Raw genomic sequence first — 27,337 nt, 5'->3', positions numbered from 1 at the left:
TATAGGTAACAGGGGCATATTTATCAAAATAATTTAACAGGAAATTGCCCAAAAAGGCTACATGTAAAAATGAAACTTCCGCAGGGTTCAAAAGCAGCCCCCATGTGCTTCCAAATTGTGAAATCTACCAAGCTCCAGGATGTGAAGATTTCCATAGCTGGTCCCACTTTCTAACGACTCCTTCATATTGCACATTCTGTTGATCCGAGAGAGATGTTTTGTATCCTACCCTGTCAGTCTTTACTCCCAAGCGTGCAGCACGGTGGCTGATCATGCCCTTAAGACCAGCTGGTTCTGTACTTGGAGTGAAAGTAATGCCAGGGATGGATAGCGAATTCTGGGGCAGATGTATTAACCTGGAGAAGGCATAAGGAAGTGATAATGTTTTATGGGCTCTTATACATCCTTGCCTACTCACCCAAAATGACTGGAAGGCTCCCGAAAACCGCTTAGCGCTCTTGCTCCCCCGGGAAAGTGAAGAAGACTCCTGCAGCCACCCACATCCCACCACCCAGCCTCCCACTTACTGGGTAAAGTGGGCGGATCCGGTGGCCGACTACATGATTTATGCTGAATTGCGTCATTGTAGCCACCCCCCCACTTTACAATGCCTGGTATCTCGGCATTACATAACAGGGGGCGTGGCTGTGATGATGCAGCCACACAGCCACAACCCCTCCAACAGCCTCTTGTGCGGCATAATGGCCCCTCCTGCCCCCTATGCCAAGCCACACCCCTCATTGCCCACTGCTGTGCCGACCTGAAAGTCAGCAACTGTGCTCTTTTCTTTTTCATCCACTAGGGGTCACTAGAGTACTCTTGGGATATGGACGGTTTCCGTAGGAACAGGGCACTGAATATTTAAATTTAGAACACTCCACCCCTCCATATCCCCGAGTACCTCAGTGTTTTTTCTGTGCTCGAAGTAGCAACAGGTCATTGTGGCTGGGTCCACGATTCTTTTGAATAATTTTTCTTTTAAGCTTTTCTTTTTTCATACACATCCCTTTCCCCCTTCCAAAAGGCAGGGTCAGGGATAGTGCAAGCTGCTAATAGCAGCAGTGGCGTGTCGGTCCTAACTGAATGAGCTCCCTCACAGCCACACAGATCCTCCTGCACAGGCTGGCCGGCGCTTGCAGAGAAGCCCCGTCGGAGCCTCACCACAAGCAGGAGTGAAGGTATGTTGAACGGGGCGGTCAGCTCCCGCTGCCGCCCCGCTGTGTGAAGGACATTGGTTTCAGACGCTGGGATCCCTTTACTGACGGCCGCCCGCCGCCGCTGCTCCGGCCGCAGCTTCTCCGAGCCCCACTGCTGCTCCGGCCCGCTGCTCATAGCGCTTCACGGCGCGCTTCCCGTCCCGCTACCCGGCTCCCGCTGGCGGCCCCACAGCTCGCTACTCGCTGCCTGCCCCGCACTGCATCCGCAACGGAGCAGACAGGGGGGGGGCATTACAGTAGCTAATAACGGATATTCTTCATAAGATCAGCGGCACAAGGGCAAGCAGCAGCATCAGGGCTGCAGGGATTTTACACAGGCTGTTTATACAGAGTTATATGTATCAGTTAAGAGCTAGTAACCTGTACTGTGATTTTAAGTTTAAGCATGGCAGCCATTTTAACCATGCTTCCTGTGTCTTCCTGCTGTGATTCCAGAACGTTCCAGTACTACATCTCTACTCCACCGGAGGCGCAGGGGTGTTAGTGGGAATTTGGGATCACATTTCATAGTACTGGCCACGTGTACTGCACTTGGCCAGATATATATATAGAGACACCTTAGTACTATTTTACTGAGTCGTGCAAGTTGTCTGTCTTTGTATATTGTATTGTCTGTCGCCATAATGAGTAAGGCACCAGCAAAAACTAAAAAGCATAATTGCAAAGTCTGTAGCAGTGTGTTACCGGATGGATCTACCACATGTACAGTATGTTTTGTGGATTCGGTTCCGAATAAAAATTCTGCTCCGGTTTTAAAGCCAATTTCCTCCCCTGACCCTCCATGGGAAATGCTAGCCAATGTACTGGCTAGGTTGCAATCCGAATTGACCGCCGCTCGAAAAGAGCGGGAAGCGGCAAGATCTGAGTCTAGGGTGAGACCGCCAGAACTACCGGAGGCGTCTCAGCCTTGTGAAAGGCCCAAATCCATTTTGGGTAGACGGGATAAATTTCATATGTCTTATGATTTACCTGTTTCGGCTATGTTGCATTCTGACGATTCCATGCCAGACCTCACGGCACAAGATGAGGGTGAGGAGGGCGAAGTAGAGTCAGATAGTGAGGATTTTAATAGCTCTGGTATTGATAATCTCATCAGAGCGGTGCGTCAGTCTCTGAAGTTTACAGAAACTGAGGAGCCTCTCACAAATGATCAGGTCGTATTTACTAAACGACAAAGAACTCCAATAAGTTTTCCTGTGTCGGAGTCTCTTAATAAGATGTTAGTAGAAACTCGACAGATTCCAGATAAACGGTTTTCTATACCTCGCAGATTTAAGTCTAGTTACCCGTTTCCAGACTCGGTGACATGTACATGGGAGAATCCACCTATAGTTGATTCGTCAGTGTCGAAGCTTACGAAGAAATTAACCATACCAGTGCCAGCGGCTACTACGCTTAATGACCCTTCAGATCGCAAAATAGAAACTATGCTAAAGTCCATGTATGTAGCAGCAGGAGTGCTGCTGAGACCTGGCTTGGTTGGTATCTGGGTCACTAAGGCACTCATAGTATGGATAACAGAACTTAAGTCTGCCCTCCATGACGAACACCTTATACTTCTTGCTGATCAAATGTGTGAGGCTGCGGAGTATCTCTGTACAGCTTCTACTGACGTCTGTCAGCTCACTTCTCGTATTTAATCGTCGCTAGTTACGGCACGACGAGCACTCTGGCTGCGTTCTTGGCAAGCGGAGGCAGAGGTCAAACGAGGTATAGAGGCGTTACCTTACGATGGCAAGAAGTTGTTTGGTCCTGAATTGGACACATGGATTTCTGAGGCTACGGGAGGAAAGTCTGTTTTCTTACCATTGCCTCCACCGGTTCCAAGAAGGAGGTACTCTGGACCTTCGTTCAAATCCTTTAGACCTCAGTCCTTTCGCGGACGTGGCAGAGGAACAGCCACGCCTGGTAGACGTGGTCGTGGGCGTGGTTTCCAACAAACCAACACAAGTCGTCAGGACGCTAAGGTTACCGACAAGCCAGTGGCATGACGGGCTACCAGCCCATCTCGGTTCTCCGATTGTGGGAGCACGCCTTCAGACGTTCCATTTGGCGTGGTTCCAGACATCCGCGGATGGGTGGATCCGCAATTTAGTGTTAAAAGGTTACAAAATAGAGTTCGACTGTCTTCCGCCACTGCGGTTTTTCAAGACAGGATTGCCTCTGTCGGACGACAAGAGGGCGATTCTGCAAGTTTCCATTCAGTCCCTACTGGATTCAGCAGTTTTGATTCCGGTCCCTGTACACCAACAGGGTCAGGGTTATTATTCCAGTCTGTTTGTGGTACCGAAGCCGGATGGCTCAGTCAGGCCAATTTTGAACTTAAAGGGTCTCAATCGGTACGTAACTTACTACAGATTCAAGATGAAATCTCTGCGCTCAGTGATTGCAGGTTTAGAGCCAAAGGAATTCATGATTGCGCTAGATCTCAAGGATGTGTACTTACACATTCCGATTTGGCAGCCTCATCAGAGGTTCTTGCGGTTTGCAATACGCCAGAACCATTACCAGTTTCAGGCTCTACCGTTTGGCCTATCGTCAGCGCCTCGGGTATTCACCAAAGTGATGTCTGTGATAATAGCTCATCTCAGATCCCTGGGAGTGACGATAGTTCCGTATTTAAACGATCTGCTCATCAAAGCCCCGTCTCAACAGATGCTTCTCCAACATGCGCTGCTAACGTACAATGTACTAGTTCACCACGGTTGGATTGTCAACTTCAAAAAATCACATCTCATTCCGTCTCAACGCCTTCAATTCCTAGGTATGATTCTCGATACGGTGAATCAAAGAATTTACCTACCACAACAGAAAGTACAGATGATTCGTCATCTAGTACAATTAGTACTCAAGCCACGCACAGTTTCGGTACATTTGTGCATTCGCCTCTTAGGAACAATGGTGGCGGCTTTCGAAGCGCTTCAGTTCGGAAGATTTCACTCACGTCCTTTTCAACTGGATGTGCTCGCACAGTGGTCGAGCTCGCATCTGCAAATTCACCACAGGGTGAGGTTGTCGCCAAGAGCAAGGGTGTCTCTACTCTGGTGGCTCAAGGAACACAATTTAACCGCAGGGAAACTATTCGGCGGATGGAATTGGATAATTCTAACGACGGACGCGAGTCTCAGAGGTTGGGGAGCTGTAGTTCAAAATTGTCAACTCCAGGGTCTCTGGGCGGATCACGAAAGATTGCTGTCTATAAATGTTCTGGAACTCCGCGCAATTTACAATGCACTACGACAAGCAGTACACATGCTTCGATCTCAGACTGTCCAAGTGCAGTCAGACAACGCAACGGCAGTCGCATACATCAACAAACAAGGAGGAACAAAGAGCCGCATGGCAATGCGGGAAGTAGCTCGAATCCTCAATTGGGCAGAATATCACCAGGTGATATTGTCGGCGGTGTTCATTCCGGGAGTGGACAACTGGGAGGCCGATTATCTCAGCCGTCGGGATTTTCATCCAGGAGAATGGGCATTAAATCCAGAGGTGTTTCACATGTTGGTTCAGAGGTGGGGTTACCCTCAGGTGGACCTGATGGCGTCTCGCCACAATCACCAAACACTCCAGTATGTGTCCAGAACGAGAGATCCAAAGGCAGTGGCGGTGGATGCTCTCACAATCGCGTGGCCGTACAGCCTCGTGTATCTGTTTCCACCGTTTCCGCTGCTCCCTCTAGTGCTAAAACGGATCAAAAGAGAGTCAGTCACAGTCATACTAGTGGCGCCTCATTGGCCTCGAAGAGCTTGGTTCTCGGATCTCCACGGACTACTCGCAGACGATCCTTGGCCGCTCCCTCTAAGCCCGGACTTGTTACAACAGGGTCCGTTTCTTTACCCAGATTTAGCGCGGCTGCGTTTGACGGGGTGGCTGTTGAGACCGCCCTCTTAAGAAGAGAGGGCATTCCAGAATCGGTTATACCAACCATGCTACGAGCTAGGAAGCCGGTTACGGCAGCTCATTATTACAGAATTTGGCGTGCCTATATAGGTTGGTGTGAAACTCGAAAGTTTCCAACATCATCTTTCAAGTTATCCCGTCTTTTGTTATTTCTACAAACGGGGTTAGATGGAGGACTGCGTTTATCTACACTAAAGGTGCCGGTATCTGCTTTGTCAATTTACTTTCAAAGAAGATTGGCTCTATTGCCGTCTATACACACTTTTCTGCAAGGTGTCCTCAGAGTTCAGCCTCCATTCATTCCACCTACAGCGCCATGGGACTTGAATCTGGTTTTAGATTTTTTACAGTCTTCATATTTTGAACCCTTACAGCAAGTGGATATAAAGTTTCTCACTTGGAAAACAATTTTTCTTCTAGCCTTAGCTTCTGCAAGGCGTGTTTCAGATTTGGGTGCCTTGTCATGCAAGCCACCGTATTTGGTGTTTCATGATGACAGAGCGGAACTTCGGATGAATCCCGCTTTCTTACCAAAGGTAGTGTCATCTTTTCACATCAATCAACCAATAGTAGTTCCTGTGTTGACATCACATTCGGGAACTCTGGATGTGGTACGCGCTTTACGCGTTTATGTATCCCGAACGTCTACAGTTCGTAAGACGGATACGTTGTTTGTTCTCTATGATGCTGCCAAGCTGGGTTGGCCAGCGTCTAAGCAGACCTTATCCAGATGGATAAAACTGACCATACTGTCACGTCTGGCAGGGTTTGAGGATCCGGCAGCTGAGATTTGCCCGAGGAGGTAGCAGGCTGTGAATGAACCAGATGAGGGGGCTGGATATAGTTCCTTCGCATGGGACACGGAGCAATGAAGAACGTAGGCGGGGTTTGAGAGTCAATGGAAAGTATTTATTATGTACAGAGCTGAGGTAGGGAACTGAGGCTGAAGCACAATGGTTACAGACGTGGCTGGAGGTGAAGAACTGCGGACTGTGATTTGAAAAGACGAGACTGTAGATGATGAACTGTGGAACTGTGGATGGTAGTTGAAAACGTGGCTGGAAACAAGGACTGTGGACTGTGGTTTGGAAACGAGGCTTGAAGATAATAATCTGCAGGCTGTGGTCAGTGGTACAAAGGCGTGGCTGGTGAAGGAGATCTGTGGAGTGTGGCTTGAAAGACGAGGCAGAAGACCCGGGGCCGACTGTGCCGAAAGAGTCTTACTGGACCGGGTTTTCCAGGAGCGCTTCCACAGGCAGTAGCAGGCAAGAAACGGCAGGGCTGCAGCAGCAACAGAGAACCGACCAAGCAGGATCAGGAGGAACCAAGATACAGCAGGAATCCTGGGAGCACAGGCTAAAGCACCTACAACAGGGTTGTAACTTGAAGCACTGGCATCCCTGTCCTAAACCAGCCCCCTTTTATAGGGAGAGCTTCCCCTGGATTGGCTGGAAGAAACAGGAAACAGGAACTATGCTTAAGACTTGGTCTCCAACATGGCGGCGCCCAGTAATGTAGACCCTTTTGCAAAGCCACATTGCTTACTGCCCCTGGTCTCCAAGCAATGGTTCAGCAAGAGCGACCCGCTGTAGCGGCGTCCCGCCGCCACGAACGGACCGCCTCACCTCCGCTACTGCGGCCCACGGATCCGGCGCAGCAGCCCACCTCCGCCGCTGCCTGCACAACGCCAAGGAAGCCAGCCCCGCGGCCCCAGCGTACCGGTAAGACTCCGGACGCTGACAGTACCCCCCCTTTTGCGGGTGGACTCCGGACACCTATGTGGTTTAGTTGGAAACTCGGCATGAAATGTCCGAAGAAATTTTGGAGCATGGACATCCTCTGCATCTACCCAAGATCTCTCCTCTGGCCCATACCCTTTCCAATCGACAAGGTACTGGATGCGACCATAACGTCTGCGAGAATCGAGGATCTTGTGAATCTCAAATTCACCTCCATGTGCTGATTGGATCTTGGGTGATTTAGGCAGAGCGGCTCTAAACCGATTAAGTACCAGTGGTTTTAAGAGAGAAATATGAAATGCATAAGGAATTCTTAACTGCGGAGGTAATTTTACTTTGTAAGCCACAGGATTCAACACTCTTTCGATTGGGTAAGGCCCAATAAATCTGGGAGCAAACTTTTTTGTAGGAACCTTTAATCTTAGGTTACGTGTGGAAACCCAAACCCGATCTCCTACCTTAAGGCTTGGTACAGCTTTTCGTCTCAGATCTGCATAGGTCTTATATCTCTTGGATGTCTTGAGCAAAGTCTTGTAAACTTGTTTCCAGGCTTCAGTAAATTGACGAAGTGTTGACTCTGCGGCCGGAACCTCGAGCGTAGGCAGAAGTTGGAAGTCAGGAACTCTTGGATGGTAACCATAATTAATGAAGAATGGACAAGATTTTGTGGCAGAGTGATAAAGATTGTTATGGGCGAATTCTGCGAACGGGAGGAAGTCCAGCCAGTCGTCCTGTGAGGAGGACATGAATAAACGCAGAAAAGTCTCCAGATCCTGGTTCACTCTCTCTGTTTGACCATCCGTTTGAGGATGATATCCTGAGGAGAAGTTTAATTTCACGCCAAGAGCAGAACATAGGGATCTCCAAAACCTGGCCACGAATTGAGGACCTCTATCAGACACGATCTCCTGGGGTAGACCATGGAGTCGAAAGATCTCTGCTATAAACAATTTTGCCAACTGGGATGCAGATGGAAGATTAGCCAGAGGAACAAAGTATGCCATTTTAGAGAATCTGTCAACTATGACCCATACGGTGTTCCGCCCACCAGACATAGGTAAATCTGTAATAAAGTACATAGAAATATGCGTCCATGGTCTTAGTGGTACCGGCAAAGGATGGAGTAACCCGGCTGGTGGACCTTTGGGACTTTTATGCTGGGCACATTTGGTCAGGCAGCTACGAATTCCTGAACGTCAGTCCTGAGATGAGGCCACCAGTAGGAGCGTTGAATGAATTTAAGTGTCTTAAGACCGCCCGCATGGCCCATGAAGGAGGAGGAATGAGCCCATGTAAGAAGTTTTTTGCGAAGATTTGGTGCAACGAAGGTCTTCCCTGGAGGAGGAAGTGGAGAGGTATTAGTTGCAGAAAAAGAGGTGGATTCCAGGATAAATTGCTCTTTTGAACGGTCAGAGGGTTCTTCTGAACTTAGGGAGCGAGATAATGCATCTGCCTTTTTGTTGAGGGAACCTGGTCTGTAACTGAGTTTAAAATTAAAACGGGTAAAGAAGAGTGCCCATCTTGCTTGGCGTGGGTTCAGACATCGGGCTGACTGTAGATACAGGAGGTTCTTATGATCCGTGGTCACCGAAATTGGATGCTGAGCTCCCTCCAACAAATACCTCCACTCCTCAAAGGCCAACTTAATTGCCAGTAATTCCTGTTCCCCAATAGCGTAATTCTGTTCAGCGGGGGAGAATCTTCGCGAGAAGAATGCACAAGGATGGACCTTCTTGTCCTCGAAAAGCTGGGATAATACTGCTCCTACTCCTACAGTAGAGGCATCAACCTCCACCAAGAACGGACGGCTGAGATCGGGTTGTCGAAGAACTGGAGCAGTCGTGAAGGCCTCCTTTAAAGATGAAAAAGCTTCCAAAGCCTCCAGAGACCACTTGGCAGGATCAGCTCCCTTCCTAGTTAATGCGGTTATAGGAGCTATGACAGAAGAATAATTTTGAATGAATCTTCGGTAGAAGTTAGCAAACCCCAGGAAACGTTGAATTCCTTTAAGGGTAGCTGGAAGTGCCCAATCCTGAATCGCCTGGACTTTAGCGGGGTCCATCTGTAACCTCTGCCCTGAAAGAATGTAACCGAGGAATGGAATCGTGGGTACTTCAAAGGTGCACTTCTCTAACTTACAGAATAACTGATTCCTTTGTAAACAAGTTAACACTTCTTTGACTTGTTCCCGGTGGGTCTTCAGATCCCTAGAAAAAATGAGGATGTCATCCAGATACACCACCAAGCAGTCATAGAGGAGATCTCTGAAGATTTCGTTAATGAACTCTTGAAAGACGGCTGGGGCATTGCATAGGCCAAAAGGCATAACCAGGTATTCGTAATGGCCGTCGCGGGTATTAAATGCCGTCTTCCATTCGTCCCCTGGGCGAATACGTATAAGATTGTAGGCCCCCCGTAAGTCCAACTTAGTAAATACAGTAGCTCCTTTAACACGGTCGAACAGTTCTGGAATCAGAGGTAACGGATATCTGTTCTTAATTGTTATGTCATTGAGACCTCTATAGTCAATACAGGGCCGCAACCCCCATCCTTCTTTTTGACGAAGAAAAACCCTGCTCCGGCCGGAGATGTAGAAGACCTGATGAACCCTTTCTCCAAGTTCTCCCGTATATACTCCGACATTGCCTGTGTCTCGGGAAGTGAGAGAGGGTAAATTCGACCTCGGGGAGGAGTCTTACCGGGTACTAGCTCAATGGGACAATCCCAAGTACGATGCGGAGGCAAGGTGTCCGCCCCATGCTTACTGAAAACATCTTGAAAAGATTGGTACGCCACAGGAAGGCTGGAGGGGTTGGAAGAACAGAGAGGTCTAACTGAAGGTAAACAGTTCTGAAAGCAGTCTTGTCCCCAAGAGAGAACATCCATAGTTTGCCAATCTATGTGGGGATTGTGTCTGATTAACCATGGAAACCCTAGGATTAGTTCATGAGAGGCTTTAGGAATTACAAGGAAAGAGATTTTTTCTGAATGGAGAACTCCGACCTTCATCTTGAGAGGAATAGTACGAAAGGATATAATACCCTCTGGGATATAACTTCCATCCACTGCGGTAACAGAAATGGTACGATCCAAAGGAACGGTTTGTATTCCAGATCGTTTGACCAGAGCTGACGTAATGAAGCTTTCGGCGGCTCCGGAGTTGAGTAGTGCAGGGATGAGAAGAGAAGAAGAAGGGAGCTCCAATTGGGTTAACAGGACAGACTCTTTCTTGGTATGTAATTCTGAGAATTCTCCTAGCTTGACCTCTCCAGCACAAACTAGGAGCGGGCGTTTCCCGGACGTAGACTGCAAGTTTTAACAAAGTGATCAGATGCACCACAATACAGGCAGAGGTTCCCTTGTCGCCGTCTCTGACGTTCGTCATTGGAGAGGTGGGAGCGATTAATCTGCATGGGTTCTTCCACAGTTGGTGATGATGGTGTTGGTGGAAGAACAACTCTAGGCTTAGGGCGATCTGACCGCAACCTCTCCATACAGCGTTCTCTGTACCTCAGATCTAACTTATTGCATAAAGAAATTAGCTTATCCAACTTATCAGGTACGTCCTGAGTTGCGAGGTCATCTTTGATCTTTTCGGAGAGACCGCTCCAGAAAGCTGCAATGAGAGCCTCCTCGTTCCAGTTCAGTTCTGAGGAAAGGGTGCGAAACTGGATCACGTACTGACTGACCGTACGCGGGCCCTGACGCAGGCGCAGGATCTCCAATGAGGCGGCAGAAGTCCTGCCCGGTTCGTCGAAGATTCTTCGAAAGGTGGCCATGAATTCCGGATAGTTAGATAAGATGGGATCCATCCTCTCCCACAAAGGTGAAGCCCATTCCAACGCTTGCCCGGTAAGTAAAGAAATTATATAGGCTACTTTGGTTTGTGCTGATGGGAAGTTGGCCGACTGTAGTTCGAACTGGATTTCACACTGGTTAAGAAACCCGCGGCATTGTTTTGGATTCCCATCAAATTTACTGGGAGGTGGCAAATGCAAACGTGGAAGTGGTACTGGTACAGGAGGAAGCAGGACCGGAGGTGCCAATGTGGGAGCAGCTGTAGATACTTGAGGTGCCGTCATGGCAACACAGAGAGAATCGAGACGTTCGGACATCCTCTGCATGAACTGCACGATTTGAGATTGTGTGGCCTCCTGCTTACTTAAGCGAGACCAGATATCTGCAGTTGAATCCCCTCCTGAGGCCTGATCACCCGTCGAATCCATTGGGCCAGTGCTTACTGTCACGTCTGGCAGGGTTTGAGGATCCGGCAGCTGAGATTTGCCCGAGGAGGTAGCAGGCTGTGAATGAACCAGATGAGGGGGCTGGATATAGTTCCTTCGCATGGGACACAGAGCAATGAAGAACGTAGGCGGGGTTTGAGAGTCAATGGAAAGTATTTATTATGTACAGAGCTGAGGTAGGGAACTGAGGCTGAAGCAGTGGCGTAAGTTCGTCCCAGTTGCCCGGAGGCTAGATCAATATTGGTGCCCCCCTATTTTGTGTGTGTGTGTACACATTTCTTAGCAGTCATACCCAGGATTAGAACCCATGATTTGTTACACTAACAGCAGACACTTTACTGATGGAGCTATTTGCTCCTGTAGAGGAAGCATGACAATTCTAACTATATGAAGTTACGTGTAATTGTCAGAGAAGTATCTTCATATAGTTAAAATTCTCATATTTCCTATACAAGAGCAAACAGCTTCATCAGTAAGGTGTCTGCTTCCAGTGTAATAGGTTGTGGTTTCTAATCCTGGGTATGACACTTGTAAAATGTGTATAATAAAGAGGGTGTGATTTGTAAGGTGCAGGGACCAGTGAGGAAGTCGGCCACTGAAAAGACAGCGGCATCTATCAATTTCAATGGGGTCACAGAATGGGAGGAGAGGTGCCCCCCTTCAGAGCAGGAGCCCGGCGGCAGATGCCTCCGTTGCCTCCCAGAGTTCTGCCTCTGGGCTGAAGCACAATGGTTACAGACGTGGCTGGAGGTGAAGAACTGCGGACTGTGATTTGAAAAGACGAGACTGTAGATGATGAACCGTGGAACTGTGGATGGTAGTTGAAAACGTGGCTGGAAACAAGGACTGTGGACTGTGGTTTGGAAAACGAGGCTTGAAGATAATAATCTGCAGGCTGTGGTCAGTGGTACAAAGGCGTGGCTGGTGAAGGAGATCTGTGGAGTGTGGCTTGAAAGACGAGGCAGAAGACTCGGGGCCGACTGTGCCGAAAGAGTCTTACTGGACTGGGTTTTCCAGGAGCGCTTCCACAGGCAGTAGCAGGCAAGAAACGGAAGGGCTGCAGCAGCAACAGAGAACCGACCAAGCAGGATCAGGAGGAACCAAGATACAGCAGGAATCCTGGGAGCACAGGCTAAAGCACCTACAACAGGGTTGTAACTTGAAGCACTGGCATCCCTGTCCTAAACCAGCCCCCTTTTATAGGGAGAGCTTCCCCTGGATTGGCTGGAAGAAACAGGAAACAGGAACTATGCTTAAGACTTGGGGGGTCATTCCGAGTTGTTCGCTCGGTAAATTTCTTCGCATCGCAGCGATTTTCCGCTTAGTGCGCATGCGCAATGTTCGCACTGCGACTGCGCCAAGTAAATTTGCTATGCAGTTAGGAATTTTACTTACGGTTTTTTCTTCGTTCTGGTGATCGTACTGTGATTGACAGGAAGTGGGTGTTTCTGGGCGGAAACTGGCCGTTTTATGGGTGTGTGTGAAAAAACGCTACCGTTTCTGGGAAAAACGCGGGAGTGGCTGGAGAAACGGAGGAGTGTCTGGGCGAACGCTGGGTGTGTTTGTGACGTCAAACCAGGAACGACAAGCACTGAACTGATCGCAGATGCCGAGTAAGTTTCGAGTTACTCAGAAACTGCACAGAGATGTCTAATCGCAACATTGCGAATCTTTCGTTCGCAATTTTAAGAAGCTAAGATTCACTCCCAGTAGGCGGCGGCTTAGCGTGTGCAAAGCTGCTAAAAGCAGCTTGCGAGCGAACAACTCGGAATGACCCCCTTGGTCTCCAACATGGCGGCGCCCAGTAATGCAGACCCTTTTGCAAAGCCACATTGCTTACTGCCCCTGGTCTCCAAGCAACGGTTCAGCAAGAGCGATCCGCTGTAGCGGCGTCCCGCCGCCACGAACGGACCCCCTCACCTCCGCTACTGCTGCCCACGGATCCGGCGCAGCAGCCCACCTCCGCCGCTGCCCGCACAACGCCAAGGAAGCCAGCCCCGCGGCCCCAGCGTACCGGTAAGACTCCGGACGCTGACACATACGTCAGGCTTACCTTCATGCTAGGTTACAGCCGCCTACATCAGTAACAGCTCATTCCACACGTTCTGTAGGAACATCATGGGCAGCTGGTCGTGGAGCTTCTACGAAGCAGCTTTGCCGTGCGGCTACATGGTCTTCAGTGCACACGTTTGTGCGCTTTTACAAGTTTGATACGTTTGCGGCATCAGCATCTAGCTTTGGCCGTCTAGTGTTACAGGTGCCAAACAGCTCTCCCGCCCACGGGGGAAGCTTTGGTACGTCCCAAGAGTACTCCAGTGACCCCTAGTGGATGAAAAAGAAAATAGGATTTTGGTACTTACCAGGTAAATCCTTTTCTTTGAATCCATAGGGGGCACTGGACGCCCACCCAGAGCAGTTTTACCTGGTTTGTGGTAAGTTCAGGGGATCTTATGGTAACACACTCTCACCGACTGGTTCAAATTCTTAAGTGCTGGTTATGGTGTCAACTGTTTAGTTGTCAGTAACGTTATGTGTCAACTTCGTTGTTGTCCGTTATGTTATATGTAATACTCCATTGTCAACCTCTCTATAGTTCCTGTTCGGCTCAGTAAAAAACACTGAGGTACTCGGAGATATGGAGGGGTGGAGTGTTCTAAATTTAAATATTCAGTGCCCTGTTCCTACGGAAACCGTCCATATCCCAAGAGTACTCCAGTGCCCCCTATGGATTCAAAGAAAAGGATTTACCTGGTAAGTACCAAAATCCTATTATCTGAGCTTGTGTTCCTGCAAGAGACATTTGGTTAATTACATATTTGTATAATTTTCTTTTGCCGTGATATGCAGCAATAAGTAATAATGTTTAATGGGGAAAAATTAACAATATTGATACATTTTAGTCTCCTTTGTTGGCTCAGTAATCATGCTACCTGTTTAGTTTCCTTTGTTGGCTCAGTAATCATGCTACCTGTTTAGTCTCCTTTATTGGCTCAGTAATCATGCTACCTGTTTAGTCTCCTTTGTTGGCTCAGTAATCATGCTACCTGTTTAGTTTCCTTTGTTGGCTCAGTAATCATGCTACCTGTTTAGTCTCCTTTGTTGCCTCAGTAATCATGCTACCTGTTTAGTCTCCTTTGTTGGCTCAGTAATCATGCTACCTGTTTAGTTTCCTTTGTTGGCTCAGTAATCATGCTACCTGTTTAGTTTCCTTTGTTGGCTCAGTAATCACGCTACCTGTTTAGTCTCCTTTGTTGGCTCAGTAATCATGCTACCTGTTTAGTCTCCTTTGTTGGCTCAGTAATCATGCTACCTGTTTAGTCTCCTTTGTTGGCTCAGTAATCATGCTACCTGTTTAGTTTCCTTTGTTGGCTCAGTAATCATGCTACCTGTTTAGTTTCCTTTGTTGGCTCAGTAATCACGCTACCTGTTTAGTCTCCTTTGTTGGCTCAGTAATCATGCTACCTGTTTAGTCTCCTTTGTTGGCTCAGTAATCATGCTACCTGTTTAGTCTCCTTTGTTGGCTCAGTAATCATGCTACCTGTTTAGTTTCCTTTGTTGGCTCAGTAATCATGCTACCTGTTTAGTCTCCTTTGTTGGCTCAGTAATCATGCTACCTGTTTAGTCTCCTTTGTTGGCTCAGTAATCATGCTACCTGTTTAGTCTCCTTTGTTGGCTCAGTAATCATGCTACCTGTTTAGTCTCCTTTGTTGGCTCAGTAATCATGCTACCTGTTTCTACAGACATGAAAACATGAGATGCTGGAGGTGCAGGAGGATCAGATTTGGGAATCACTGATTAGGGGTTTCATTGTATATACTATTTGTTTTAGTTGGCAACACATATGTCAGAGTATTCAGCGTCAATCTGCAGCTGTGCAGGCTAGTATAAATACGTTGGCCTATGAAGCAAGATTAATTCACTGGAAGAGGCCATAATTCTGCTTTAATATGTAACCTCAGTTAAACCACATCTTGACTATAGTATACCGTTTTAGGCACCAGTTCATAAAAATTACGTTTCATTAAATCTGCATTATAAAGCGACAGTTTGGCATTTATACAGTATAATGCAATGGCCGTGTAGCACTGAGCGGGAATACATGCATGAAATACCTGGGGGTTTTACTCTTAAAACTGTATTCCCAACCTCCTCCTATCTGGCCTTTCCTACTCATACCTCTGACTGGTGGTGTCCCTATGGGGGCGCAGACTGCACTGGGTGTCACCTTCCAAGAGAGTGACACAAATGTCGGCGCCTCCTCAGTGACCAGGAACCGGGCACTGCTCTGTGACGTTGTTGTGCAGCAAAGGGCTCCCAGTCAGAAGAGGAGCCGGCAGTGTGGGGAGGGCCCCAGAGTGATGAAAACCGTGAGGACACAGCACTTCCACGTGGGGCCATGTCCCCTTTCAGAAGCTATTTAGGCACACTGGGTAACACCGACCACCAGTAACGCCACTGCCCTTCTCCACTCCAGACCATGTTATATGCCTCTGCTCACCTAATTTGTCTCACCAGCCAGACTATATATGCCTCCCCTCTCTGCCAGGCCCTACACTGGCTCCCCTTCACAACCAAAGTCCAAATCAAGCTCCTCACACACACTGTTAGCCCTTACATAATCCTCTCGGTATCCGGTCAGGATCTCGATGGTCGGGATCCCAGCAGTCAAAATGCCAATGCCGGAATCTCAACAGCGCTCGGCATGCCGGTGCCAGCATCCCGATAAAGATCACAATCCCGGCGCCGGCATCCTAAACGAGTGACTGCCGGAGAGGTAAGCCAAGGGGAAAGGGGGGGAGAGTTAGGCTGCGGGAAGGGGTTTAGGCTGCAGGGAGGGGGGGTTAGGGTTAGGCACCACCGGGGAGGGTTAGTGGATAGGCTGCAATAAGTAAGGGTTAGGGGTTTAGCTGGGAGGGTTAGTGTACTTACTTGACCCCTGTCGGGTTTCTCACCATTGGATTGTCGCAGTCGGTATTCTGACCGCCGTCATCTCGACTGCCGTCATTTCAACCCCAACCCATCCTCTCTCACCCCTTCCTACCTCTTTAACCACATCTCCATCTACACACACCCCTGACATCCCTCACCTTGCTCTGCCAATACACAGCCTTCCCAACTGATTGATTCATCACACTCCCACCTCCAGTACTTGTCACATGCTGATCCTTACCTCTGGAACTCCTCTCTTCAAAACGTCAAAATGGCTGTCAAAATCCTTTTCTTCATCAATGAGTAGTACAGATGTAGCCATTCTCATCTTACTGCGATGCGGCATGCTGCATGACGTGCCAGACTGCGACTATTCGCAGCCAGGGATCGCTTAATTAATTCCTTTAGTTGCATCCTGGCATGAAATGCAGGAAGCCGTGTTGCAACATGCTGCATCGCAGTAAGACGAGCATGGCTACATCTGTAACTCTCCTCCTAACCCACCCTTTTGTCTCTCTGAACCTGTATGCTGCACTCACCATATCGGGTACGGGTTCAGCCAGAGCTGTTTTTATAGTGGTAGTGACTCTATCTGCATTGTGTAGTTATTGACTGCAGTGTATATGTTTTTATTCTTTTATGTTTGAGCTGGACTTAAGAATAACAACAATAATAATGATAATATTAATAATGATAATATAACAACAGAATCTAATTCCATGCCCCCAGCTCGTTATATTATAATGAGTCCAGTGGAAGGTGTGGGGGAATCCTCCCTCACGGGCCTAGTCCTTTGAAGTCTGGAATAGGTTCAGCATGGGAATTTGTTTATTGTTTCTTGGTTTTGTTCCATCTCTCTCTGTCAGTTCCCTCAAACATTGCAAAAGGCAGCTCATTATCCTAATGAGGCTGTACACCAGATACACTCATGTCATCCTAATTGCCTCACACAGACCTGGCGAAGCTTCACTTCCATTTACTTTCCTCTTTTTTTTTTTTTTCCCTCTCTTCATTTTTTAGTCATTGTTTTTCATTTTCTGTCTCTGCGTTTTGCAGCAATGTTTCTCATTACATGATTGAGTGTTTGCTTATGTTATTTTTGTTGATAAATTGCATTGATCCGTGCTCTTTCTTTTGTTACAATATACTCAGGAGCCAGCATTGATTTCAGAGAGAATCTTTGTTCATAGACGCAGAATGAACTAAACAGGGAGAGTTATTCGAAAAATGTCAATATGTATATTTCTGTAGTGTTACTGGACTTGTGCTAATGTGTGTCATTCAAAAGACGCCGGGCTCAGTACTAATCAGTGGCAGATTAAAGCAGTCCTTCTGCTTATTTGGATTATACTCGTATTTATCCTCACTATTATTGGTTCTGAAGTTCACTTTAAGACCATAGGATCTCTAAAATAGGTGATGGTAGAGCAGCATTGTGGCACAATGGGCAGCATTGTAACCTCATAGCACCGAGGGTGTAAGGCAGTGATGGGGAACCTTTGGCACTCCAGCTGTTGTTGAACTACACATCCCAGCATGCCCTGCTACAGTTTTAGCATGGCCAAACAGCGAGACTGTAGCAGAGCATGCTGGGATGTGTAGTTCAACAACAGCTGAAGTGCCAAAGGTTCCCCATCATTGGTGTAAGGCATGGGTCCTTAACCTGTGGCCCTCCAGCTGCTGTGAAACTACACATCCCAGCATGCCCTGCCACAGTTTTGCTATTAAGGTATGCTAAAACTGAGGCAGGGCATGCGGGGGGGTGTAGTTCCACAGCAGCTGGTGGACCGCAGGTTGAAGACCCATGGTGTAAAGTCTAGTTAGTTCTTGCACGTTACCGCATGTTCCAGCGTCCCCCTCCCCATGGTATGAAAACACTCCAGTAGTTCCATTGGCCTTTGACCAAACTGGCCTTAGTGAATACAGGCGTTTCTGTGTCCATTGTAGGGAATTCAATTGTACACTCCAATGGGGCCAATACAAATGTGCCTAAATAAACTTACTAAAGGATAATAATTGTAATAGATACAGATAACAAAGTTGACTGTAAATTCAGATATTTTAACGTACCATGTTGTATAGCCATATATTACCTCATATCGGATCAACTATTTTAGGATAAACCATTAATATCTGTGGAACTCTGTATTCTAGCCTAGATCCACTGATGGGTCTAGCAATTACTCTGTGAGATAATAATGGAAGATTGTCTACACTCTACACCAGTGGTTCTCAAACTCGGTCCTCAGGACCCCACACAGTGCATGTTTTGCAGGTAACCCAGCAGGTGCACAGGTGCATTAATTACTCACTGACACATTTTAAAAGGTCCACAGGTGGAGATAATTATTTCACTTGTGATTCTGTGAGGAGACCTGCAAAACATGCACTGTGTGGGGTCCTGAGGACCGAGTTTGAGAACCTGTGGTCTACACTGATAACAACTGCTATCAAGACTACATAGACAGAGAAATATGTGAAACATTAAAATATCTTTGACTGTGACAACATATTCTAACGTCACAGATCATCTTGTTCTATGTCGGTATTAAGAGTCTCCTCCTATTTAATGGAATATCTTTCATTGCTTCTCTCCGTTTTCCATTGCAGATCAGCAGCAGAGGGCGGCACACTGTCAGAGTCACTGGGGTCAGCACGCTGGATTTCCGCGCAGCTTTCTCTACAACGGCCATAGTAGATCCGCTACGAGTCACCGAGCGGCCAATGCAAGGTAAATCCTGTAAGAATGCGGAAAGTCTGGAGCAGGGAAAATCCATGTTTATAGCAGTCTACGAATGTCTTAGTGGAGATGACGAGGACGTATGTAGAGAAGAATGAGGAGAGACCACACTTTTTACTGCATTTTTATACAGTTTCTGGTACCTTGGGAACAAATGATCTTGATTTAAATTAATTATTAAAATAACTGTTTAGTGCTTTTTTTCTTAGCTTTTATTGTACCTTTTGGTGCTGTTTTGAAAGCTATTGGGTCACTTATGAAGCAAATATATGTAGTAAGTATGATGTGAAAGACTATTGTATATAAATGTAAAAAAATACCAGACTAAGGGCTCCATTTAACAGTAAATTTCTAACATTGATACTAATGAGTTTACTGCCACTATTTACCATGACTTACCTCTCTAGTGAAGTCCAGCAGTGTCCCCTTCCTCTTCCGCATCCTCTGCTGGGTTGTCTGCAGTCTAACGCTGCTGGCTACAGGTTGCTTAATAATGTATGATGGCCGCCTGTGCAAGCACATGTGGGGACTCAACAAGGCCTGGAAGACTTTGCTGAAGCCAGAAACACTACTTGTTGGGTCCCAATTGCCGACCATGGGCACCATGTCGCTAACACCATCTGTAGATGGCATATGTGGTATAGGGGGGTAATTCAGAGTTGATCGCAGCAGCAAATTTGTTAGCAGTTGGGCAAAACCACGGGGGTCATTCCGAGTTGATCGCTCGCTGACGTTTTTCGCAGCGCAGCGATCAGGTTACTATTGCAGATGCGTATGCACCGCTATGCAAACGCGCATCATACGGGTACAAACAGCATCGTTGCTGTGCAATGCTTCTAGCGACGAATCCATTTGCACAGCCGATTGACAGGAAGAAGGCGGTTATGTCAATTGACCGTTTTCTGGGAGTGGTAGGGAAAATGCAGGTGTGTCCAGGCGTTTGCAGGGCAGGTGTCTGACGTCAGTTCTGGGACCGGACAGGCTGAAGTGATTGCAAGGGCTGAGTAAGTTCAGACCTACTCAGAAACTGCAAAAAAAAAATTCGAACCGCTCTGCTGCACATGCGATCGCACACTTGCAAAGCGAAAAAACACTCCCCCGTGGGCGGCGACTATGCGTTTGCACGGCTGCAAAAAGTAGCTAGCGAGCGATCAACTTGGAATGAGGGCCCATGTGCGCAGCAGGGGGCAGATATAACATGTGCAGAGAGAGTTAGATTTGGGTGGGTTATTTTGTTTCTGTGCAGGGTAAATACTGGCTGCTTTATTTTTACACTGCAATTTAGATTTCAGTTTGATCACACCCCACCCAAATCTAACTCTCTCTGCACATGTTATATCTGCCCCTCTGCAGTGCACATGGGCCCTCATTCCGAGTTGTTCGCTCGTTCTTTTTCATCGCATCGCAGTGAAAATCCGCTTAGTATGCATGCGCAAAGTTCGCACTGCGACTGCGCCAAGTAACTTTACTATGAAGAAAGTATTTTTACTCACGGCTTTTTCTTCGCTCCGGCGATCGTAATGTGATTGACAGGAAATGGGTGTTACTGGGCGGAAACACGGCGTTTCAGGGGCGTGTGGCTGAAAACGCTACCGTTTCCGGAAAAAACGCAGGAGTGGCCGGAGAAACGGTGGGAGTGCCTGGGCGAACGCTGGGTGTGTTTGTGACGTCAACCAGGAACGACAAGCACTGAACTGATCGCACAGGCAGAGTAAGTCTGGAGCTACTCTGAAACTGCTAAGTAGTTAGTAATCGCAATATTGCGAATACATCGGTCGCAATTTTAAGAAGCTAAGATTCACTCCCAGTAGGCGGCGGCTTAGCGTGAGCAACTCTGCTAAATTCGCCTTGCGACCGACCAACTCGGAATGAGGGCCATGGTTTTGGCCAACTGCTAACAAATTTGCTGCTGCGATCAACTCTGAATTAACCCCATAGTCAGATAAACTTAGTTTACCACTTTGCGGGGTATTGGCATTCCCACATAAAGCTGATTATCTGTGTAATAACACAGAAATGAATGAAATAACTGCATAATAACATGTCATAGTAACTAGTATGTACTGTAGCTTCAAAACAATTTTATCATATATTTTTTAAATCACTGATGTGATATGAGGACCAGCAGACTTATTACATTCTTTTATTATTTTCTCTCCTACTGCTTAAGGAGTGCCCATCTCAGCTCTGATAAACTGCACCGGCCTCTCTCCGCCCGGCACGGTGAACACTCTGGACCTCCTGCGCGTTTCCGGAGAGTCCTACTTCTCTTTGCCGGCACAGCGTCTGCCATATAAGCGCAGCAAGCAGCTGTGGACAGTGCCTTTGTTCCAGGCACCCAGGGGAAGTTTCTTCATGAAAGTTAACGGGACTGACCACAGTGGCCACCAGTTCCAGCGACTGTCCAATGTGGCCTATACCAGCATCATACCAGGTGAGGGATGGGGTGTATGTTACTTATGGGTGTGTCTTTCTAGGCTCTAGAGCCATGGCTAGTCCATCTGGTGAGCTGAAGTTAGAGTGCTTTACGTAGCTTATGCAGTTTTCCATAAACATGTACTTCAAAAGTATTGTAACTTTGAGGCATCATTAGATCTAACAGCCAGGTTAGTACCGCTAATTTAAACTTTTCAATGACAATTTTTAACACAATTCCCTTTTCTTTTACTGTCCAAAACCTGTTGACTGAGACACGTCTACCATTATCCATGACAAGAACACCTCTTTCAACCTTTACTAGCATGTTAATTTTATCCCATGTCAGACAGTTATAGGTAATTGTCCACCTTTAGTAGCACATATTGGCAGCGTTGTGATGTGACAATTGTGTTATGTGCTCATGCCGCTCGGTGTGTACTGAGGTGATTGGAGCTTGATAATGCAATGTCAACACACGCGTTTCGCCGTGAAACATTTCATCATGTCATGCCCACTTTGTCTTTTACTGCCTTGCCTCTTGGTTTCTCAGGAGACAAAGGTATCAAAAGTAGGCAAGTAAGTCTTCAAGTGTGAGTACTCTGCATTATTAAATGGGAAATATCTGCCGTGTAGATCTGTGTTCATGTAAAGCCACCAGTGCCCAGGCTGTATCCAGTGTTTAGTGTGAACAGATACAACTGTAGATGTTTGCTCTGCGTGTAGTAAAGGACCCTGTAATAACCAGCCTTTCAATTCCCAGTGGTAATAGAACACTTAGAGCATAGCTGGATTAAGGCTTTGGGGGATCCAGGGCACTAGAGCAGAGCTGGATTAGGCTTTGGGGGGTCCGGGGCACTAAAGTTTGGGGGGCACTAAAGACCAACATTTGGGACACGAGCATTGGTACACAGTTCCCTTCCTTCCTTTCCCCCAGACCACAGATGGGGCAGTCAATGAAAAACAGAAATGTCCCAGCAAAATCGCGATGGATGGAATATGCATACATACATACATACATACATACATACATACATACATACACACACATACTCAAATACATATATACAGTCTCCCACATGCAGTCACATACATACAGTTATACACATATATACTGTCACACATAGTAACATACATATAGATATGTAGTTACACACACACACACACACACACACACACACACACACACACACACAGTCACACACTTGCAGTATATACATATATAGTCACACACATATACACATACAGTCACACACATAATCATATATACAGTCACATACATACATACATACATACATACATACATACATGCATACATACATTATGGTCACACACTTATACACATGCCACCACTCCTCCTGCTAATGCGAGTATCCATATGGCTTTATGGGCACATTCCCACCCACCATTAGTACAAGCACTCAAACCAGCCCCATGCTAACTATCCTTCACATAGGTGTCCCTTTTCCATACGCCTGCCTAAAAATACCATGTAAGTCTGCATACACACTCCCATGACACTCCCACCAGAAAATCTTGACTGTGCATCCGCAAGGTAGCTGCCCAGTTACCACCCAGAAATGCCAATTTCACAGATAGAGAGATTAAGCTTTGCGCAGGGCTGCCATCAGAAATTGTGGGGCCCGGGACTGACAAAACAGACAGGGCCCTCCCGTAAAAAATAATTTTTGCCACACTGCTCCACCCCTATGTGATGTTGCTCGTCGTGACGTTACATATAGGTGGAGCTTTGTGGATCTGCAGGAATGATTCAAAGAGAGCTGATGCACAGGAAAGGCTTCTTTTAAGCCCTCTGTTGTTTTGTAGCCTGGTGCAGCTCTCCAGGTATCAGCAGTAGGAGCAAGGGGAGGGCCCCCATCTCTGTAAGGGCCCAGGACTCCTGTCTCCGCAGCCCCCTCTCCCTCCCCCCCCCTATGGCTGCCTTGCCGGCCGCTCTTGTATCTTCGGGCAAGATGCATATGCATTGTGCAACACGTGCATGCGGCAATTGCTTTGTGCCCACATATGTAGTCTGCAGATATTTGTAGGAGGCATTTTGAACTTGCATCGGACTCAGAATCAGAGTCAAGTTTATTATGTCTTTCTTTTATGTAGATGACTATTTCTGACGTCTTCTCTTCCTGCAGATGTTCCTGCTGTGGCTATGCCACCTCACATCCAGGGATTTTACCAGCGGCCGCTGATTATAACCTGCTCAGTTCTCAGTGATATCCCCTTCCGGGTACGGTTTTCCAGGGATGGTGAGAGACTGGGGGAGGAGCTGCTCCATACGTAAGTGGAATTAGTACATAGCGGTGGTTGTGATAAGTGACACAAAGTGCTTATTCAGTTCAGTGCCATAAGTGAAGCGTTTCATGGATGCTAATGTAGGGCTTTCGTTTTGCATCCAAAGTTCCATTTATTGTGTCCTCTAACTCAATGGAAGTGAAACGCGCAGGGTTTGGTGGTCAGGAAAGTCTGCCATAGCTTTTTTCTGCAGTTTTACTACTCCAGATATTGTGTAGATGCACCAGTAGGCACTGGCAGCCATTGACTGCACGGTCTGGCTAGTGTTTGTTGAACTGCAAGTACCAGCATGCCCTTCCTGCCAATAGCTGCCAGCACATGCTGGAACATGTAGTGCTACAATATCTCTAGTTACAGCATAATGGACAATGCTGTCTAAAATCCCTGCTGATTATACAAAACATTAATTTAAATAAATGTTCATTGAAAACTGTAGCACTTCTTTGACACTTTTATACACATTCAAATATTTTCTATTCTTTCCATCATAGTGAAAGAGGACATTTGACTTTCTTTATAATTCAATGAGGACAAAATAAAAACATACATATTAATATGTAATGCTAGACTGCTTGCTAAGGGCATCTGGTGACTGTAATCTGAATTGGCTGAAAGAGTCCATTAGCTACTCAGTCAGCCATAGACATTTCCCCAAACTGACGGCAATGGGATTGGCTGCTGCGAGGGCAAAACATGTGATTCAGAGCCGGCCCTAACCAATATGATGCCCTAGGCAAGATTTTGGCTGGTGCCCCCTAGCGCCACCCCTGGTTCTGCCTCTGACCTTGCACCTCTTTCCCAGCACCATCACCCCTCACCCATAGCCGTCCTTGTACCCCCTATATTTTAAATAGGAACAGTTCGCACATTTGGCGCACAGCCCAAAAAGGGGTGTGTTTTTGCTGGCAAGGGGCATGGCCACACAATAGTAACCCCAATTCCAAATACGCCACACAGTACTGCACTTTATTCACATTTGATCATGCGATAGTTTCCATAATTAATATTACATCCCACAGTAGTATCACTTTACCTTATAAACGTTACTCCTCATAGTAGAGCCCCTTATTCACATTACATCACACTGAATTGCTCCTTATTCACATTACACTACACCCTATTGCTCTTTATTCACATTAGACGACACAGTAGTGCCCTTTCTATACGCAACAACACATAGAAGAGCACCTTACCTTAAACACATAATTCCACACAGTAATGCCCCTAACACATATGAGACACATTATTAATGTCCTTCTAAACATAATGTGCTTACACATTATGACAACCTTTATTAATGCCCTTTTACACATAATGTCCTTTACACATATGCCGCACATTATTAATGCCCTTATACACATAATTACACACATAGTGCCCCCTACACATTTGCTGCACATTGTTAGTGCCCCTATACACATAATGACAAATACAGTAGTACCCTGTTACACATACTGTATGCCACACATTATTAATGCCCTTATACACATAATGACACACATAGTGCCCCTTATACATATGTTGCACATTAATGCATTTTTACATGACACACATAATGCTCCTTACACATATTCCGAACGCTACTGCACAACCAACCCACTCACATGCACACAGCACTCACACTGCCACTAACACTGTGACCACTGCCAATGCTTGGATACAGATGTGTCTTCATAAATCTTGCCTCAGTGCTAACGTCGGGCACATTTTTTAATGAAAATGCATCTTATTTGCATTGTTATGTGGCTAGGATGCACAAGCAGCTTCTGCTGATGAAAATGATATACAGCATGCCTTTATACTGTGTGAGACTGTAGCTGTATCTGCATATGAAATGCTACACACAGAATATAGGCATGCCGCATATCATTTTAATCAGCAGAAACTGCTGATGCCCCTGGGCATATCAAATGCCCTAGGCAATTGCCTAGTTTGCCTATAGCTATGGCCGGCTCTGATGTGATTGGCTAAGCGGCCAATGATACAACTGGTCAATTCAGATTGCATCCATTCAGCGGCAGTTGTTCGTATAGAGCCATAGGCGTTTCTATAATAGCTGCAGGGGGCCCACACCGCACACCCTGCACCCATATATTATACTTACCCCTCCATAGTCCCACGGCAGCGGCTCTGCACTGCAGACACAAATCACTTCGAAAATGGCTGCCAAGGCCATATCCGAGCGATTTTTGCATGGGCACTGGAGATGTCCTCGGGAACAAGGCGCAAGCACCATGTTTCTGGAGTCCTGCGCATTATGCTAGAGTCTACTCGCTGCCAGAGAGGAGAGCGGCCGCAATGGAGGCTGCACTAAGTTCCTCTCATATATTAAAATGCCCCTGTATAGAGCACTTTATTTCTCTATCGTCCTAGTGGATGCTGGGGTTCCTGAAAGGACCATGGGGAATAGCGGCTCCGCAGGAGACAGGGCACAAAAAGTAAAGCTTTACGATCAGGTGGTGTGTACTGGCTCCTCCCCCTATGACCCTCCTCCAAGCCTCAGTTAGATTTTTGTGCCCGGCCGAGAAGGGTGCAATCTAGGTGGCTCTCCTAAAGAGCTGCTTAGAAAAGTTTAGCTTAGGTTTTTTATTTTACAGTGAGTCCTGCTGGCAACAGGATCACTGCAACGAGGGACTTAGGGGAGAAGAAGTGAACTCACCTGCGTGCAGGATGGATTGGCTTCTTGGCTACTGGACATTAGCTCCAGAGGGACGATCACAGGTACAGCCTGGATGGTCACCGGAGCCTCGCCGCCGGCCCCCTTGCAGATGCTGAAACGAGAAGAGGTCCAGAATCGGCGGCAGAAGACTCCTCAGTCTTCTTAAGGTAGCGCACAGCACTGCAGCTGTGCGCCATTTTCCTCTCAGCACACTTCACACGGCAGTCACTGAGGGTGCAGGGCGCTGGGAGGGGGGTGCCCTGGGAGGCAAATGAAAACCTTTTTTGGCTAAAAATACCTCACATATAGCCTCCGGGGGCTATATGGAGATATTTAACCCCTGCCAGAATCCACTAAAGAGCGGGAGACGAGCCCGCCGAAAAAGGGGCGGGGCCTATCTCCTCAGCACACAGCGCCATTTTCCTCACACAGCTCCGCTGGTCAGGAAGGCTCCCAGGCTCTCCCCTGCACTGCACTACAGAAACAGGGTAAAACAAGAGAGGGGGGGCAAAATTGTGGCAAAACTATATTATTAAAGCAGCTATACAGGGAGCACTTATTATAAGGCTATCCCTGTCATATATAGCGCTTTTGGTGTGTGCTGGCAAACTCTCCCTCTGTCTCCCCAAAGGGCTAGTGGGGTCCTGTCTTCGTTAAGAGCATTCCCTGTGTGTCTGCTGTGTGTCGGTACGTGTGTGTCGACATGTATGAGGACGATATTGGTGTGGAGGCGGAGCAATTGCCAAATATGGGGATGTCACCTCCTAGGCGGTCGACACCAGAATGGATGCCTTTATTTATGGAATTACGGGATAGTGTCAACACGCTAAAGCAGTCGTTTGACGACATGAGACGGCCGGACAATCAATTAGTGCCTGTCCAGGCGCCTCAAACACCGTCAGGGGCTGTAAAACGCCCTTTGCCTCAGTCGGTCGACACAGACCCAGACACAGGCACTGATTCCAGTGGCGACGGTGACGAATCAACCGTATTTTCTAGTAGGGCCACACGTTATATGATTTTGGCAATGAAGGAGGCGTTACATATTGCTGATACTACAGGTACCACAAAACAGGGTATCATGTGGGGTGTGAAAAAACTACCTATAGTTTTTCCTGAATCAGATGAATTAAATGAGGTGTGTGATGAAGCGTGGGTTGCCCCCGATAAAAAAATGCTAATTT

At 47.2% G+C, this 27,337-nt stretch overlaps 1 protein-coding gene across 1 annotated transcript in view; it reads left to right on the top strand.

The window, feature by feature from the left end:
* The window catches only part of HMCN2 (hemicentin 2), a 491,624-nt gene that overhangs the window by 77,204 nt on the left and 387,083 nt on the right, over nucleotides 1-27,337 (top strand). Inside the window, exons 7-9 of the mRNA XM_063936681.1 lie at nucleotides 18,643-18,763; nucleotides 20,943-21,206; nucleotides 23,335-23,479. Coding sequence (XP_063792751.1) covers nucleotides 18,643-18,763; nucleotides 20,943-21,206; nucleotides 23,335-23,479 — 530 coding nt within the window. The remainder of the gene's footprint in view (nucleotides 1-18,642; nucleotides 18,764-20,942; nucleotides 21,207-23,334; nucleotides 23,480-27,337) is intronic.

The sequence above is a fragment of the Pseudophryne corroboree genome, chromosome 8 (genome assembly GCF_028390025.1).
Source record: "Pseudophryne corroboree isolate aPseCor3 chromosome 8, aPseCor3.hap2, whole genome shotgun sequence".
Taxonomy (NCBI): Eukaryota; Metazoa; Chordata; class Amphibia; order Anura; family Myobatrachidae; genus Pseudophryne; species Pseudophryne corroboree.
Note: the sequence above shows the minus strand (reverse complement) of the source record. Positions and strands in the feature narration are given on the sequence as shown.